The sequence below is a fragment of the Pleurodeles waltl genome, chromosome 9, assembly GCF_031143425.1.
Source record: "Pleurodeles waltl isolate 20211129_DDA chromosome 9, aPleWal1.hap1.20221129, whole genome shotgun sequence".
Taxonomy (NCBI): domain Eukaryota; kingdom Metazoa; phylum Chordata; class Amphibia; order Caudata; family Salamandridae; genus Pleurodeles; species Pleurodeles waltl.
The window spans coordinates 93,856,795-93,875,977 of record NC_090448.1 but is presented as its reverse complement, the minus strand read 5'-3'; the positions used below and the strand labels follow the sequence as shown (position 1 = coordinate 93,875,977).

Below are 19,183 nucleotides of genomic sequence, written 5' to 3'. Positions count from 1 at the left end.
TGTTTCTATTTGGCCTCAAGTCAGCGCCCAGAACTTTCTTGAAGGGCATGGCAGCAATAGCTGCACACCTCAGAAAACATTGAATCTTTGTGTACCCTTACTTAGTCGATTGGCTAATCAAGGTGTCCACTTCTCAGGAAGCTCAGCTTCATTACAACTTGACCTGTGATCTAGTTTGATGGTTGGGACTTCATATCAACCACAGCAAGTCAACATCTACCCCTGCTCAGACTTTGCATTATTTGGGGGCCTTCAACACCGTTCAGGCAAGAGTGTCCTTTGGAGGAGAGACTGCTATCGATCAGTCTGGAATGTCACTCTCTCATGAAAGACTTTCATCCTATGGTGAGGGCAGTGTCATCTCTCCTTAGTTCGATGGCCTTCTGTATCTCCCTGACTCTAAACTCCCATCTCCACATGTGCCCTCTCCAGGAATGTCTTGAGGACCAGTGGGACCAACCTGCAGGGAACTGGGAGGACAGGATCAAAAACCATCCCTTCGTGCAAAACAGTCTGTGAAATGGTGGTGCTCTCCAGCCAACCTGCTTCAAGGGATGCCATTTCATCAACAGGTTCCCTCTCCGACCATAGTGACTTTATTCACCAGGCCTTGTTTTATGCACAGGAGGGGACTCTGCTCTCGATGACTGGGGACGTGCTGAACATTGGGAAGGGAACTACGAGTCTCAGACTGCTCTAGGCCCCAGGAGGCAGACATTTCACTAGACCAGCTGCCCCTAATCACCTCGCCAGCAGCGCTATAAAGCGTAAGGGGGACAACGCAGTGTGAGACGTACTGTACATTGGACGGAGACTACGAGTCCCAGACTGCTCTAGGACCCAGGAGGCGGCCATTTCACTGCACCAACTGCCCCTAATCACCTCGCCAGCAGTGCTATAAAGAGTTAGACGGAGAGCGCAGCACGGGAGACGCTGAAAATTGGAAGGGGCTCTACGAGTCCCAGACTGCTCTAGGCCCCAGGAGGCAGTCATTTCACTGCACCAGTTGCCCCTAATCACCTCGTCAGCAGCGCCATAAAGCAGCAGGGGGACAACGCAGCTTGGGATGCACCCAGGTGAAGCCTGGGCCAAGGGCTGGCCCGTCCACGCCCATCGGAGCCAGAAGGAGGCTGGGCTGGGCCACCCCTCTAACATCCATCATTAAGAACCTGGCAAATCGACGGGGGGCGCACTATATCTCACAGCTGTCCATGCGGTGAGGAAGCTGCATACCACCTCCTGCGGCGACTGGAGTTGCACTGAATGATCTCCTCTTACGGTTGTTGGGGGCCACAGAAGGGGCTGTGGGGATAATCAATAAAGAAATTGAGCTTGCAGAGCGTCTGCTTTCTGTATCCTCCCTACGTTCTCCGCCCTTGGGGGTCTCATTTATAGGAGCTTCTAATGATGAAGAGCTGGTTGGGAGGGGAGGTAGTAGTGAGGTGATGACCCTGTGGCAGTTGGGAGTCAGGGGGACGTGGACGAGCCAGATCAGGCTCAGAGGCAGGAGTGTAATCCCCTTGAGTTTGGAGCCCTGGATTTAGTTCTCACAAATAATAAACACGATGAGCTGGTAATAAGAGAGAAGAGGACACGACCAGATCATTAAAGGAATGATAATCGCTTAAGTTGTGGTAGTATCCAGTTGGCAGCCCAACACGCTATTCCTTCAAAAAAAGAGGGGGCAGCCCAACGCTCCATCCATTCTAAAAGAGGGGGCAGGTAATGGGAAGGGGCAGGGACGAGGGCAGGCTCTGGGGGAGATGTTTGTACAGATGGAAGAAAAAGTATGTAGCATCCTTGACTTAAAATTGCAGCCTCTAAACGAGCGTCTCCACTCAATAGACGCTATCATTAAATTATTTGAGTTTAGCCACAACAACAGAGATCCCTTTACCAAGCCGAGGGAGGTTGTGGCAGGACCCATGAGCCAGGTGGAATCCCTGACAGCCAGAGAGCACGCCCGAGAGGGAACAGAGAGGATTCGTTGATCCACCAAACAACAGGTAAAGGAAGAGGTCCACCTGTATTTAATAAACCCCCTAAGAGACTTTTCCAACGCCCAAGTAGTGCACCCCGTGTGGGTGATGAGGGAAGGAGTAGACGACCGTGGCAGTAGATCTGAGGAAGCTTGGTCTGTGTGTTTGCGTACTGACACCTCTGATATACGATCTAGCATTCCTCCGGAGTGTACCCCCTACATTATCATCCTAGAGAGTGTTCCTCAGTTACCTAGAGGACCAAGTGAGTCTCATAACTCGTTACTAAATAAAGTAGCACACTGGTTACAGAAACAGTCGGGCTGGCCACAGGTCCTCTGTGAGGAAATTCTCACTACCCGAGGGGTGGCGTGGGTGGGTCCTACGCCAAAAGCTTCACATGGGGACTGTATAATTGTGAACTTAAAGTCACCTAGCAGTGTCCAATCCCTGTTAAATATGATTGGTGCTAAAAACCAAATGAATGGGGTATTAGAGTGCTACCTCTGTTTTTTTTTTTTTTTTTTTGTGTTTTTTTTTTAAATCCCCCAGTAGCAAGGGGTTTTGGGAATATACTGTCTGACCAACATCGAGCACTACAAACCTGGGGTATACAACAAACTACCTTTAAGGTACTTATTCGGAACCGTTATTACCCGCTATCCACACTAGACCAGTTAGACTGACTAGGTCCTTTGGGGTTACGGAAGGACAGGGCAACTCTTACACCCCAAGGACCAGCTGTCACCGAATCAACCCTAGAGGCTCCCATAGGGGGGCATTTTGTATATCGATGGGGGATGGGCAAAGGGGTAATCCTCCCAAAAAGGTGGCTGAATACAGGACAAACCTATCACTAATCTCCTGGAATGTGGCGGGGTGAACCCTAAGGTAGCTGACAAAGCGTGGAACTCCCTTATAGGGAAATATGTCTGTGTGTTTCAAGAAACATGAGCTGTTAACAAGGTCTTGTTAGAGGATTTACCACTTAAAGCGTTGAGGCCCTGCCACCAAGGAAAATGGGCTGGGCAATTGGAGGGGGGTACTTATGATCTTGGTTAGAAATGACATAGTATGCAGGCATGAATTACTGAGGATAGACTCTCCCGACCTAATGGGCATTAGCTTACGATTCCCAAGGGGATTAACCTTGGCTATATTAAATGTGTATGCACGTACGTTGCCATCAAACAGTCCTCGGTTTTGGCCATGCTTGAAACGCTAGTGGAAACTTATAAAAGTAAGTCTAGCCTTATAGTGGCTGGTGACTTCAATACCTTATTTGAACCGTATCTTGCCCTCAACATGGTAATCAGGGAAGAGGATGAGCAATCGGGTGTCCCACAGCTGGTAGGTAGGCCAATAAGTCATCTTTCCGACATGGGCCTGCAGATATTGGCAATGGTGGCGGCCCACGGGCTATGTGCCTGTAATGGGAGAGCAAACTTGGATCAAGCACGAGCGCCCACTTTTAAAAGGGGGCACCAGAGGAGTGTGACTATAATCTTGTTGGATGTGCGATTATGGCCGGATCTGGTAGATATGGAGGTACTTGGCACCACTGAGAGTTAACATTGCCCGCTAGCGGTATGGCTTAATGGAGAGAAATTTGTTAGGTCTCCCAACTGGGACTTTCAGATGTGCCGGAACCCAGTATCTCTAATATTCAGCGATGAGTAACGTGGCATAGAGTCCTGGCTGATCGGGAAGCATATGCTGTGATCTATCAATGGTTCGTACAGGTTTTAGACTAATTTGAAGATCTGCATGTAGACTGCAATTTTTTTTTTTTTTTTTAACAAACTCAGTCTACTGTTTGATAAACTTAAATTGATTTTTTTTCTAGTGAATACCGAGGCAGCCATAGGTCGGGAGCAAAACATCCACATTGGTTTAATCAGGATTGTAGGATGGCAAAGCGGGTGCTGGTAACCACCATAAGGGAGTTAATTGAGCAGATATTAAGTATGTATGAGCAATGTATAAAAAGGCTCAAAGTGTGGCAAGGAAAGGTGATGATGAAAGCTGGCAAAAGCTACTTAAGGCATTGAAGCTAAGAGATAATCATGCCTTCTGGGCCATAATATCAGATGAAACTGGTGAATTGGGTACTTTGAGGCGCTGTAACATTGCATCAGATAAGTGGGAGCAACACTTTGGTGCTCTATATTCGGTGAGTGTAAATGATGAGGGGGAGGTCTCTGGTGGTACCCCACATCAACACACTGGGAGCCCCTTAGTAGACCTTAATACCTTCATATAGCACTGGGGGTGGGGGAGAACTCTTGTATAGCTTTGGGTGAGGCAGATAGTCCTCTAATTATTTTTTCACTGGAAGATACGCTGGCAGCTATCGATAGTCTGAAACCTCTTAAAGCTCCAGACTTGGATGGAATTCCCGGAGACCTATACAAGTCCGAACCAAGAGTGTGGACAGGGTATATAAATCTTCTTTCTAATGCAATAGTAAACGGTGGCAAAATGCCAGATACCTGGAAATGGGCCGAAATTATGCCTGTTTAAAAAAAAAAAAAACTTTAGCTGCCCTGCAAACTATCGCCCTATTAGCCTGCTGGATAATCTCCAAAAAATATTTGCTAGGAAGGTTCTTGACAAACTGTTGGGCTGGGCGACTTGCGTAGATATTCTTGCCCTTGCAGGCAGGATTTCAGCCCACGACAAGTACCATCGATCAGGTATTTAGGTGTTCATTATTGTACTGGAAACAGGTCCTCCTCCATTGTCAGAGGTTATATGTAGCCTTTGTTGATCTGCAAGCTGCTTTTGACTTGATCCCACGTGATAAACTGTGGCACGTTCTAAGGAAGATGGGAGTCCTAGTAGTCTAGTGGACATCTTGATTTAGACTATATTGTGGAAACTACGCCCTGGTCCGCTGGGGTGGGCAAGGGGAAGTGACATCTAGAATTCTGATAAGCCAGGGGGGTTTCGACAAGATTGTGTGTTGGCCCCTATGCTTTTTTCTCTATATATGAATGACATCACCGAATATCTTGGACAGTATATAAATGATTCTCCCACCATTTGTGATGGGGAAAGTCCCCATCCTTCTGTTTGCAGACGACTCACTGCTAAGTATCCAATGGGACTGCAAAATCTGGTGTTAACATACGTGTCCTTTTGTAGAGAAAGGGGGATGGAGATAAACTGCTCTAAGACCACGTTTATGGTCTTTGAAAATTCTACATTCAGAACGAGGAGCATAAAAGTGGGTGATTCCAACCTTGAAAGGGTGTGAGAATTTGATATCTAGGTATCACCTTGACCCCAAAATTAAAATGGGACCCCCAAGTAGTAAAAAGTTTCCTAACAATAGCATATAGATCTAACGCCATTATTCGATTCTTCAGAGCCACAAGCACTCGCTCTATCTCACCAGCTCTTGAGGCTTATTGAGCTAAGGCCCTCAATGCAGCAACCTATGGAGCAGAAATATGGGGGTATGCTAACTCACATAGGATAGAGATAGCTGAAAACAATTTTATTAGGGTGCTAGCGGCCGTGCCACCTAGTACCCCGCTTACACCCTTGAGATATGATATGGGTATTAATCGGGTGATTGATCAAATACAGCTAAAACCCCAAGACGTGGCCACGTATAGTACATGTCTAAGACACTTGGTGAGGCTAGACCTAGCTCGGAAAGTCCTTTGGCTGGGCTTTGTCCTCGCATTTATTTTAAAGTTGAAGCTTGAGGCACTTTGGGAACAGCCGGACCAAATCCGCAGTGAGGACAAACAGGTAGTTAAGGTGGCTTACTGGCAGTATATTAGGGAGCACCAACAGTATAGGACAATCCTCTGTCCTCTCACAGAAACATATCTGGAATTCAAAGTTGTTCCCAAATTTGAAGATTTCCTGGACTATGTTACGCTACCTAGGGCAAAAAGTTTGGATCGGTCATTTAGATAAGGCTGCTTGCCCTTAAACGCTTTCTGTAGTTCGTGGCGAGGAGCTGGGCCATCTGTCTTATGCCCTCTGTGTAAATCTAAGCCCGAAACGGTCAATCGTATGGTTATTGTCTGCCCTCTGCACTGAGCCTGAAGGTGGCGGTGGCCAGTCTGCTTATCCCTGGGGATTATCGAGTGGTGATGCGCGAGTTTGACAAGTACAGGCAAGACTTAAGTCTGTCCTATGAGCCCTTTTCTCCTGGGTGTTTTGATCAGAAGAGATAGGGCTCTGGCTTGGGAGGGTGGCATGCGAGGGGGATGGGGTAGTTAATCCACATGAAGTTTAAGGACTCTGGTAAAGTAAGGCCCTTGATAGGTTCGTTGTTGCACTGCCACTTTACGAGGATCGATAGTGGGCTAGTTCTATAGCTAACATAGAAGCCATGCTCTGAATGAGCATTGGTGGTAGTGTAGGAGGGGCATAAAGGTTTTAAACTGGTGTTTTTAATTGCCGAAAACATTTTAAGGATTTGTAAGCTGATCATGTGGAGCTAACAAATTCCTCAGAGATGGCCGTAGTAATATATTGTGACTAGCAATATAGGGTATACAAGAAATGGAGCACCTTAGAAGACTAGAGATCGATTAGTCTTTGCTGGGTTTTATGAGAATTTCGTTTTTACTGTTTTTATATTAATATATAAATCTATATTTATTAATGTATTGTTTTGTATAATGTATTTTTTATGCTTGCTTTTAGGGAACACCGCCGAAATAAAGTATTTCAACCAAGATTCATCACTAGTAAGGTGGGGAGCCCATATGGATCACCTCCAAATTTTCAACTTTAGGGCTCATGTTCTCCAAAGGAGATGACCTATCACATCAATCTCCTTGAGCTCCGGGCAGTTAATTTAGAACTGAAAGCTTTTTGCCTATCATTCAAGATCCAGTCCCTGCTTGTTCAGACGGACAAAACCACAGTTTACTACCTCAGCAAGCAGGGGGAAAAGAGGTCCAGACAATCTGGAAATGGGTCATAGCTAGAGAACTGAGGATACTAGCAACTCACCTTCCAGGCCTGCAAAATGCTCAAGCAGACGCTTTCTGCAGAGTTCTGCAAGAAAATCACAATTGTCTTGCACCAGGACATTGTACAAAACATCTTCAATTTTTGGGGTGCTCTAAAGATCAACTTGTTTGCCACCATGGAAAACAACAAATACCACCTCCAACCAGGAACACTGGGGAATGCCCTATGGTTTGTCTAGTCCAGCAAATTTCTCTGCACCTTTCTGCTGATTCCCTTGATTCTGTCAGTCCTCATCAAGCTCTCCCACTCGAGAGCCAGGATGATCTTAATAGCCCAGGAGTGTCCATGTCAATGGTTGTTCATGGACCACCTTCACTTGTTAGAGCGTCCACTCCTCAAGCTGCCATGCAGACCAGACCTGCCAACGAAATTCAGAGGTCATATGGTTCACCCCAGTCTCTTCTTGAATTAGGCTGCATGGCTCCTGAGTTAGTGCAGTATGGACACTTAAACCTGCCACAAGACTGCATGGACATTCTCAAGGAGGCTAAGAGCCTTCAACCTGTTCTGCATATGCCATCAAGTGGAAGAGGTTTTGCATTTGGTGTTCTTCCAATAATGTGGACCCTACAACTTCATTTAATTCTTTCAGCATCCTTCAGCCTCTGCTGAAAGAACCCTTCATTCTCTAGATGTAAGGAGGTTCTTGATGTTTTATCTAGATAAAACCCATGACCTATGCAGATTGGGCCAATTGTTCATCTATTATGGCCCGGTTTGTACAGGGTTAGCCTCTTCCAACCAATCCCATCTCCCATTGGATAGGGTCCTGTATCCAGTTATGGTATCAAAAAGCTAATAAGACCTTATTAGCTAGACCTAAGGCACATTCTACTAGGGACAAAGCAGCTGCTGCTGTGTTAATGAGAAATGTCCCTGTAGTGGAAATTTGCAAGACAACTACATGGAGATCTGTTCACACATTCACCAAGCACTACTGCTTGGGCTCCGATGTTAGAATAGATGCCTCCCTCAAAAATGTATTTCCTTAAATGGCTAGTTTAGTCTGTCCTGGCTTTTCCACCGCTCTTGGTGGGGATGGGCATGTTACTCAATCAGTGGAGATTACCTAAGAGGGAAGGAATGGTTTCTTACCTGTAAACCCAGTTTTTCCTTGGGGGCAATCTCCAATGAAGTCATAAGCAACCCTTCTGTCTCCCGGTTGGACACGATAGAGGTAATTGAGACCCGCTTATCACTCGTGCATAATGTGAAAAAGAACTGAAGCAACTGTCACCTGCTGTGCATGATGGGATACTGGTGGTCTCTGGGTTCTTAAAGGCAGACTCTGTTTTAACCCATATAATGACAGCATATGGGGCTACACTGTCCTGCTTTCCATCATCCCTATTCCATACAAAAAAGGGTTTGTGAAAGATTCAAGCTGTTTTTACAAAACATTAATGTTAAATTATACATATGTTTTTCTGTGCCCCTTTTCAAGTACAAGATGAAGAATTGGGCTATTGTAGCCTGCTGCTATAGGCTGCAAAATGTTTTTTTTTTTCTCTTAAGTGACTCAGCTGGCTTTCCAAAAGAAAAGCAAATATCTACACTTAGGGAGATCAACTATGAAAAAGTGCTCCAAGATTCCTGCTTGTGAGGAGGGGCCAATTCAGTGCTTATGACTTCAATGGAGAATCCCGTCAGAGAGAACTGTGATTAGAGATAAGAAACCATTCATTTTTAGGTCTAGCATAGCAGCGTGCAAGCACTGCTCTTCCCGACATGTAATGTAGTCTGTTGGCTTTAACCACACCCATCTCAAGCTCAACACTTTCATTGGTTCCTGGGCCTGCCTTTCAAAAATCCCTTGATGATGTTGGTAAATGCTTTGTTTGTCCCACCTTGAGGTTGGTTTACCACATTTGAGACTGACCGTCTTACATGGATCATTGCAGAATTGGCCATGTAACTTAGTGTGCCACACTGTTTTTCTCTTTTGTCTCGCTGCGTGACTGTATGTTGTTAATTCATCTTCCTTGTTTTCGGGCATCTAGCTGTTTATTTGCGATATCTGTGAGGTGCTTTTTATATAATTTTTGCAGTTTATATAGTGCGACGTCGATACAAGGGCTTTGCATGAGCACGGATCCCTTACACAAGAACACATTCATTTTTGGGTGCAAGGAGAGATGAAGTGACTTGCCCAGAATAACAGGGTGTTCGGCCAGCGCTGAGACTCGAACCGTGTTCCCAAGCTCCAAAGTCGCCAGCTCTGGCCCTCTCCCATAGGGCTGTCAGGTGTTTGTGTTGGGGCAGTCTGGAAATCTTTTAATGTTTTTATTTATTTATTTACATAGCGCTTGGTAATACAGGTTCTGCCATTTTGTAGAGCTGGAAAGCAGATGCCATTCTTAACAAAATCACTATAATTCATTTGCAATAACCTTGCAGAAAAGAAGTGAAAAAGCTATGTCAGGATTATAATCTGTGACATTCCTGTTTGTCAAGACCTCTGCAGGGGGGGTCATTAATCAACTGACTTGGATAGAACGTAACACTAGGCTGTCGCCCATGCTCTTGATAACCTCCTGAGTGCCACCAACTAAGCACATAGATTAGTTCTAGGCAAGATGATAGCAAAAGATGTTGTCTCCAAAATGGTGGAAAAGGAGTCCTGACTCCAGACCAAAGCACTTCACGGCCTCAAGCTTGATAGCAAAAAACATCTAGCCTTTGGATGTAAATGAGGCCTCTTCAAATAGAGTTCAGTTAGTACAGGCAGCTGTTTTCCCAACCCTGTAACGCAAAGAAGCTAACACAAGGGTGCCACAGTAAGAGGAGCAGTTTATCATAGGGCACAAAAGTTGACAAAACTCCATTACTTCTTCCTCCCGGAATTCCCTGGTGTCATGGCTTTGACAGTCCCCTCACAGCTACGGGACCTTGCAGATGCCACTTCCGGAAGTGCTGTCTCAAACAGCGCATGAATAGCACTGCTTCCTGTTTGAAGAGCCCCCACCTTAAATACCCCCCACAGTCGTCACAGGCACAGAGTGCTTCCCCATCACCCTCAGGACTCCTGTATTTATCATCACATCCAGTCTGGGAATGAGACAAAAACAATCTCAAGATTGCTGCCTTTTAGTGTCCTCTCTTCCGCGTTGACCCTCCTAGGAAGGTTGCTGTGGTACCTGGCATACATCCACTACACTCCAAATGAAAACACATAGGTAAAAGACATTGTCATAAACAACACCAATAGTTTAACTCTCACAAATGTGAGACCTATTGCATTACTTGTTCTCTTCTGCCACTCTATTACTGCTATATGTGAACTCAAGTAAGGGGGACCATTTGACTGTATTTTGTGGTGACTAAGTCGCAGGAGCACCTCCAATGCATCCTGCTGGGTGTTGAGAGGGTCATAGGTCCAGTCTGCTCAGGGGAAGCTATTTTTAAAAACGGTGAGACTGTGGTAGAATGAATAAGTCCATTCAAATGGCCGCCTCTAAAGGTAAGTGATTCTTTGCTTGTGAACTATGTGCTTTTTTTGGCTGTCTACTGCAATTCTAAGCCAAGTCGAATCCTCAGTTTTGCTGTCACTTCTTCAATTTAATAAACAATCTTATTTCATGTCCACACTTGTCTCTCCAGCTGCTGAGGGGTCTGATTTTGTACGTGTGGTAGCTGTGAACCTAGTTGTTTGTGCTCTGTTCACAGCTAAAGAGCTCAGCTCTCAGATCACCGACGAAGCCCGGGACCAACTGCTGGAAGCATCTGCAGCGACTAGAAAGGCATACAACACCTTCAGACGAGAGGCAGACCCAGATGACCATTTCACATCAATGGACGGTATCTCGTCTGCAGCAGAGAAGCCCAAAGATGACTTGGAAATGAGCGCAGTCATCACCATCATGCAGCCCATCCTACGATTCTTGCAATTGCTGTGTGAGAACCATAACAGGGATCTTCAGGTGGGTGGTCCTTCAGAGTGCTCCATTTTACTTCTAGAAATCTTTGTGGGAGCCAGGAGAATGGTGCAGTTGGGTGGTGGTCATTTACATGGACCCTTCCATAGGTTGATATGCTTATAATATCCCCAGTTGTAATGAGGACCCTTTTTAGAGTTTAGTTGCTGACCGTAAACAGCATTTTAATGTTTTGTTTACTGTGCACACGTGAACAACCATGGGCACCTAGTTCACTTGGTCTATGAAAACATTTGAAAGCTGTTCCTCCTGTGTTTGGAATTTTTCAGTATCTCTTATGGTTTCATAATGTGTAAATGCTCCACACAGCCGAAAGGCATGCATAGTGGTGTTCTGCTTCTTTACCACCTTCATTTCTATTAATTTAAAAAGTGATCTTCTCTAAGTGAATTTGCTTTAATCATTCACGTCCATCAGTGTATGATGCCAAATCATCATGTTCATGATTCATCACCAGTTATACATTGGCTACAAAATCCTGCATCAAGTTTAGATGGTTCCGGGGCACTTCATGCAATCAAAGCATTTATTTTGTTATCAGCAAAATACAGTAGCCCATATGATTCGTGGGCAAAGATTGGAATGCACTTTGGAAGCACAATGATAGATGTGTATCTCAGAATGCAGCTTATGTCCCATTCACCATGAATGGTGGTGTTGAACTGATGAAGATCAGAGCTACATGTTGGGAGTTCAGGAGGCATAAGTAATTTTTATGTTATTGGCATCTTCACACCCTCTGCTTTGACAGATTATCAAGTGCTTTGCCAGACCTTTGGGTTAAGATGTAATTTGCTCTGTATATAATAATTGATAACTGGAGCTTTATCTGGGCAATTTATAAAGGATGGCCAAAAGAAATATTAACCACAAATTTGCAGATTTATTATCTTCTCTGTTTGTAGTAAATGGGGATAACCACTTTCTACAGCACACTCTGAGGGAAAGGAGCTGTCTAGAAAGTGCAGTTGTGTCTACTTGAAAATTGAAGCCGCTTTAATCTTACCTGGAAAGTGTGCTTGCAGCAGCTCCGATTGCTTGTCTTTTGTCTTTGGATGTTGATCCATGCATCAGCTTTCCTGTGCTGAAGCGGTGTGGTTGCAGGACATTTGTGATAAAACTTTGGTTCAAATTCATTTTTCTGTGACCGTTCATTTGCAAATTGAATGGGGTTTGATGGGTTTTTAGAAAGAGGGACAGGTGGATGAGTTTCTTTGTATTGTTCACAGGCTGAAGGGGTGCACGTTATCCCATTTCGCCCTGTACTTTTTTTCCTCCACTTGTTTCCCTAAGTGCATCTTTACTCTGTATCTCTTGTAGCACTTTTCTTTTGGTTCCTTACTTTTCTTGCATTTGTATGGTAAATTACCATTGTATAACCTCTGAATATTTTTGGAGATTGTTTCTATTGCTTTGCATAAGCCACCAAAATCTTTTTTCTTTGACCAGCTGTTAATGCAATCAACAGCTATCAAATATCAAGAATGAGCTATTGTGTGTAGTGATGTCTTCTCTTTTATGATTGTAGAACTTCCTGCGCTGCCAGAACAACAAGACCAACTACAATCTTGTGTGCGAGACCCTTCAGTTCCTTGATTGTATATGTGGCAGCACCACTGGTGGCTTGGGGCTCCTAGGACTGTATATAAACGAGAAAAACGTGGCCCTCATCAATCAGACACTGGAGAGCTTAACAGAATACTGCCAGGGGCCATGCCATGAGAACCAGGTAAGGTGCATGCTGCAATGTGATACTGAGTTCATCGTAGGCACTCTAGGGACATTCCATGAATACAGGAAAAGGGGGCCCATTTTTGTTTTCTTGAGTGTACCTGAAGTTCTATCAGTAGCTATGAAATAAGGACTGTGAGTGGTTCCAGAATAGGGACAGACTTAACAGCATTTTACTCAATAGTATTGCCTTATCTATTCATTCCAAGACTGTGTATATATTCCTTGCCTCTATAAAGGTCACGTAATAAACAGCATTCACATGATTTTACCTTGATAGGATTCACCAAATTGTGTTGTAATTTTTGTAACCATATTAATGAATTTACATGTTCATTCAGAGAAACAGATTGATTGATTTGTTTCTGAGAAGGGCAATCCCCTGTTCTTAGTAAATCAAGTTCAAATCTGATAATGTTCTATTAAATAAGTTGACCACAATATTTGTCATCTGGTGTTGGTTATCACTCATGGTTGTTAAACCATTTGATCTTCATTTGTTGTCTGTTTCACACTTCTTCTGTTTGTCTCAGAAAGAATAATTTCTCTCAGCTGTCAGTTGTGATACTTTTTCAGCATTATTCTCATTATTTTGATTTCCTTTTAAAAAAAACAATAAAAATTCTATTATTGACACTAGATGCAATATTTTTCTCATTGGTGTGATTTTTCCTTTTGTGAACCACTACTTTCTGTCGTAACCTGATGTAATTCAAACAGGTTTTTTTTTTATATTGTGCCTAGCTGCCCGGAGGCTTCAGCACTAGAATAGTACCAATGTGTTAACCAGCCTGTAAGAGCTAGATTGAAAAGAGCCAGGTTTTCAAGGTCTTACGGAAAAAGAGCTCTGAAGGTACAAGGCGTAGCTTGAAAGGAAGGGTGTTCCACAGATCTGATAGACATCTAGCTGCAGATTCCTTACTTTAGACTCTCCCCTAGTGTAGGAAGCTGGCTCTTTATATACTATATAAAAATGAGATATAGTGTGCACAGAATCCAGGGGTTCCCCAGAGACTTAAGAGGCTAAAGTAGATAATACTAATGTTCTCTTTTGTGGTAGTGTGGTCGAGCAGTTAGGCTTATCAGAAGGTAGTGCAAAGCATTTGTTGTAAACACATATAAGGAAGAAGCACACATTCAATGACTTAATTCCAGATAAATAGTTTTTATATAGCAAAAAATATATTTTCTTAATTTATTTATAGAACCACAACATTCAAGTTGCAGGTAAGTACTTCAATAGATTCATATTTCACACATGTATCAACAGTACATTGTTTGAAATCTGGAAGTTATACAGCTTTTTGAAATATTGGCAATAATCCTTTTTAAAACTTGACACAGTGCAATTTTCAGAAACTGTTCCTGGAGGGAAGAAAATTTAGATCGATTTGCAGGTAAGTACAACACTTAAAGTTCCAGTCTCCAAGGGTTAGGAAGTCCACAGGTCGGTCTTCAAGTTAACCCCAAACACCCACCACCAGCAACATGGGGCTGGCCGGGTGCAGAGGTCAAAGTGTAGGCAAAATTAATGTGGACTCTGTTTCAGATCTGCAGGCAGGTAAGGGTTTGTGGCTCTGAGGCCAGACCAGGGGGGATTGAAGGACCACTGGAGGGGCCACAAGTTGGCACCAAACACAAACCCTCCGTGGCATAGGGGCGGCCGGGTGCAAACAGGACGTTGGATTTCAAATGCTGGTCTATGAGGAGACCCCGGGGGTCACTCAGAGGCTGCAGGCGCGGGCCAAGGGGGTGTCTAAGGCACACCACTGTCAGACAGGGAGGAGGGCCGCCTTTTGAATGTAGATGCATCAAATGTCGGTTTCTCCAAAGCCTGGGGGCTGTGGGTGCAGCGTCTCTAGATGTCTGATATCTTTGTCCGGAGCTCCGCGGTCAGGGGGGGTCTTCAGGATTCCCTCTACAGGCGTCATTGTGGAGGAGTGGAGAGGTCAACCAAGGGTGGGTGCTTGCTCACAATCACTTGGGGGCCCTGTCTTGCTTGGTGGACCACCTGGACAAGGGCCCGTGGGTGTTGGGTGCACAGGGGGTCAGGAGTCTCGCATCCGGAGTGAGGTGGGAGTCCTTGGTTGTAGGATTTTCTTAGAGCCGCTGTCCTCAGGACGTCTTGGTCCTTTTGGGTGCAGGGCAGTCCTTTGGAGTTGGGCAGAGGTTGCTGGTCTTTTGCAGGTTCCTAGAAGCAGGAGGCAGGCTGGTAGGCTTGGGCCCAAAGTAGTTGTCGTCTTCCTTCTTCTCTGCTGGTGGTTTCAGCTAAGCAGTCCTTCTTGTCAGGTCTCCAGGAATCTGGTGAGCTGGGATCAGGGATGCCCTTGAATACAAAATGTAGGGGTGTTACGGGGGTCAGAGGGCAGTAGGCAATAGCTACTACCCCTGAGGGTGGCTACACCCTCCTTGTGTCCACTCCCTTTGGGAAGGGGGGCACATTCCTATCCCTATTGGTCCCTGTCCTCCAAACCATGATAGAGGATTTTGCAGTGAGGGGGGTCACTTCAGCTCTGGACACCTTAGGGGTGGTCCCAGCTGAAGTGGTTAGTCCTTGTTTTCTTAAGTTTCCCACTGAACTGGCCACCAAAAGTGGGGGCGTTGTCTGGGGGACGGGTATCTCCACTAGCGGGAGTGCCCTGTGGCACTGTAAAACAAGGCCTGAGCCTTTGAGGCTCACTGCAGGGTGTAACAGTTCCTGGAGGGGGAGGTGTGAAGCACCTCTTCCCAGTGCAGGCTTTGTTTCTGGCCTCAGAGCACAAAGGCCCTCACCCCATGGGGTCAGAAACTTGTCTGCTAGTGGCAGGCTGGCACAGACCAGTCATTCCTACACTAGAGGATTGGGTAAAATACAGGCGCCATTTTTAAATAAATCCCGCACTGGCATTAGTGGGGGTTTATTGTGCTGAGACTTTTGATACCAAACGTCCCAGTATTCAGTGAAGCCATTATGGAACTGTGGAGTTTGCAATGACAAACTCCCAAACCATACACCTAATATGGCCACACTGCACTTAGAATGTCTTAGAGTGGACTTAGACACTTTAGGGGCATATTGCTCATGCAGCTATGCCCTCACCTGTGGTATAATGCTCACTGGCTTAAGGCTGTAAGGCCTCGTAGAGGGGCGACTTACCTATGCCACAGCCAGTGTTTTGTGGGGGATGCCATGTCAACTTTGCCTTTTTCTCCCCACCAACACAAACAATCTGCAACAGCAGCGTGCATGTGTTAGGTGAGGGGTCCCTTAGAGTGGCACAACACATGCTGCAGCCCTTAGGGACCCTCCCTCGTCACAGGGCTCTTGGTACCTCTTTTACAAGGGACTTATCTGTGTGCTAATTGTGGAAGCAATGGTACATATTTAGGGAAAGAAAGCTGGGGCTTAGCATACTCTCAAGTCAGCATCAATATCAGGTCAAAAGTGTGTGGGTGGGTAACTGCAACAAGTGCCAGTTTCCTACAGTGACTAAAAGTCCCAGAATACAGAGAAAATAGCTAACTCGATGAGCTGCTCACCCACTGGTGGATTGTGGGCCTAAAAACAGCCGCCTAGTCTAATGAATGAGTTTAGCAACAGTCTTGCAGCCTTCAGGAAGGGGAAAGATTTTGTACTAAACTGCAGTGCTGTTAGCCGGCCTTGAGAGTTGATGCTGCCTCCTTCCACCCCTAAGAGCAGCTACCAGTTTCCCATATGTTCAGTTCCTATCTATTTTCCCACCTGGGAAGTTTGAGCACTGGAGAACCAGGAAAGAGAGGTGCAGGTGTCCTTTTGGAAGGTACATTAAGAACTGGATGGGGGCCATGCGGTAAGAGCAAGGTAGTTGCTCCAACTCGTGTTCGTAGAGAGTCAGTTCCGTATTACTTAATCAGCACGTGCCATTAAGCTTGGGCACCTGCGGATCAGCCCTGCCTTCTTGCTCCCAGCCATGTGGCTTGAAGCCAGAGTTACAGCATGTCCCAGCTTCTCTTCACACGAATGCTGCAGATTATGTAAGAGGCATTTTCTCTGAAGAGACAGGTGATGCATCCGCCTGTACCTGACTTGTTGCGCGTGTTTCTTCCTGTGTCTTTGATCTAGCTCACTCTGTCCTTTCTCTGAAGCCGTGGGAGTCCTTATGTAATCCTGAAGGTTTACTAAACAATGAGTCAGTGTGCTGGCATCCAAGCTACCAGGGCGCTTGAAGTTTGCTACAGTGAAAACATTGTGTATGTGTGATGTAGAACATTTGGGTAATGTTAGTATTGCAATGAGAGAACACTGAAGAATCGAATGCGTGAGTAGTAGTGTGAGGAGTGAAACTATATGGAATTGTATGAGACCACTACTTAAAGTATGGAACCCTACTGAAGAAGATGGGACCTTTGATATAAATACAACACTCTTAAAGGGTTCATCCATTGAGTGATGTCACAGAATGTCTCAATCCCAGCAGATATCAACATTCTAGAAGTTCCATTGTTTGTTAGTGAGGCAGGACTACTCTTCCAGGACTCAACAATGAGACCCCTGAGGCGCTATAGTGCTACAAGGCCACACAGATTAGAGACTGTGCTCTGTGCAGGTGATTTTAACATAGTCGATGTTGCCAGTGGTCTGAAGTAATACTCATTTGGAATGCATATAGGTAGTTATGAGTGACACATGAACATACATTGAAATGCCTACAAATACTTCTGAGATACCTTAGAGCAATGATGTAAGAGCTAAAGATGGCATCAACAGGAAGTTGCACATAGTATGATGTGGCTCACAAGAGGTCAACCTTGTGTGGGGGCATGTTGCCACATTATGGATGAGAAAGAAAAGGGCACGAGATGCAAGAAAGGGCTGGTACTCGGCGTGGTAGAGCAACAGTGCCAACAGGTTCAAGGGTTCTAATGTACAAAACATGGACATGGTTTGCCATGTAATAGTCATTGGGGCATTTCATTCAGAACAAGAGAGGTAATTGGGGCCCCAACTAGCTTCAACCGAACACACTTTTTATGTACCACTGAAAACTCTCAACTCATCGGTGAAATAGTTCTTATTTTTTTATTTTTCTTTTTTCTTTTTAATGACCGCAGCACTATTGGTGGTCACCAGCTATTGTTCTGCATAACGATACTTTAAGTGTTGACTTCCACTATTTCAGGATTGCTTGTTTGTGTGCATATCATGAAGTTTGTAATGTATGAGGTGACCATCAATAATAATACGGCTGTCTTAAATTTGTTAAATATAGCTGAATATCTACTGATGTTTTAAATAAAATTTCACATTTGTACAGAAAGTGCTTGGATTCATGGTAGTTGGGAAACCAATTACCTCTGTTTTTGAACGGGTCCTCCTGGATCAGTTTAGCTCAGCCTCCAGGTCACATTTGGTATTCCTCAGGGATATTACTCTCTTGCCTGCCCTTTAATGCTTATATTGTTCCTCTTGACAAAATGATTGCTGTCGTTAGTCTGCAGTTTGTGTTTGCAGATGTTAATTTGCATAGTAATGGGCTTGATTGTCATTCAATCTTAGTTTACTTGCAGGAAATAAAACTGTGGATGTCCATAAATTACCTAGGCTTTTAATGGCCTTAAGATGGTGATCATGCTCCTTGGGAAAACACACATCCATTTTGGGGTTTGGATTTCCCTAGGCTCCACATTTCAGCTAGGATCATCTGTAAAGAGCTTCAGTGTTGATTTCAGTACTATTATCTTTTGACCACCAGGTGTCGGCTCTTAAGACCATCCTTTATTATTCATACTGTTTAACATGATTGGTTTTTTGTTGAGTGTGACTTCTCCAGTGTGGCTGGTTCCAAGTGGCATTCTCGTCTAGATTGTTGGGTTGTGCTAAAGTTAATTTTTTTTCAACCCTTAGAAATTGTGCCAGGCAAACAATATTTGGTACTGAAAGATTCATTCATGCCTCAGTTTCTAGAAAATTTGAGATGGCCCCCAGATAAAAAAAAATCGAATTGAGTTTAGCATTTGTCTAGTCCTAAAAGCCTCATAGGTGGGATCCCAAACTATTTAACCAACAAGTTTATTTCAACAATCAAATGTCTTGTGATCAACCAAAGAGGCCAAACTCATTGTCCCAATATGGCGCCACATCATTTTTCAAGCTTACTTGTTTTAAATGTAATGTCAATCCATGTAAAAAAAAAAAAAACTTGACACTCTTTACTAATTAACATTAGTTTTTTTCCTGACCACTGGCAAAACCTGGTATTAATCAACCTATACGGCTATATCCTTTGCTTTTAATTTTTAAATGTAGCCTTTTAATTGGACTTAAGCAGGTTTGTTTTATTTATATATATATATACATATATGTTTACATATATCTATCTATCTATATATATATATATATTAACACCGGTCTTAATCCAGGCAGGTCCACTTCATCCTTGATCATTTTTAAATGGCATTTGGTTATGTTTCTTGAGAGTTCTATAGTGTTCCCTCCAAGAGAGCTCAGTTATGTAATAATTTACTGACTTTCAGATTTGTATGAAATGTTGATCAATTGGGGACCTATAGATATTT

At 44.4% G+C, this 19,183-nt stretch overlaps 1 protein-coding gene across 5 annotated transcripts in view; it reads left to right on the top strand.

Annotated features, from left to right (window-relative positions):
- ITPR1 (inositol 1,4,5-trisphosphate receptor type 1) overlaps window positions 1–19,183 on the top strand; it is a 1,104,774-nt gene that overhangs the window by 826,428 nt on the left and 259,163 nt on the right. For all 5 annotated transcript variants that reach the window (XM_069206352.1, XM_069206351.1, XM_069206348.1 and 2 more), the window contains 2 exons: window positions 10,650–10,903; window positions 12,447–12,647. In XM_069206352.1, coding sequence (XP_069062453.1) covers window positions 10,650–10,903; window positions 12,447–12,647 — 455 coding nt within the window. The remainder of the gene's footprint in view (window positions 1–10,649; window positions 10,904–12,446; window positions 12,648–19,183) is intronic.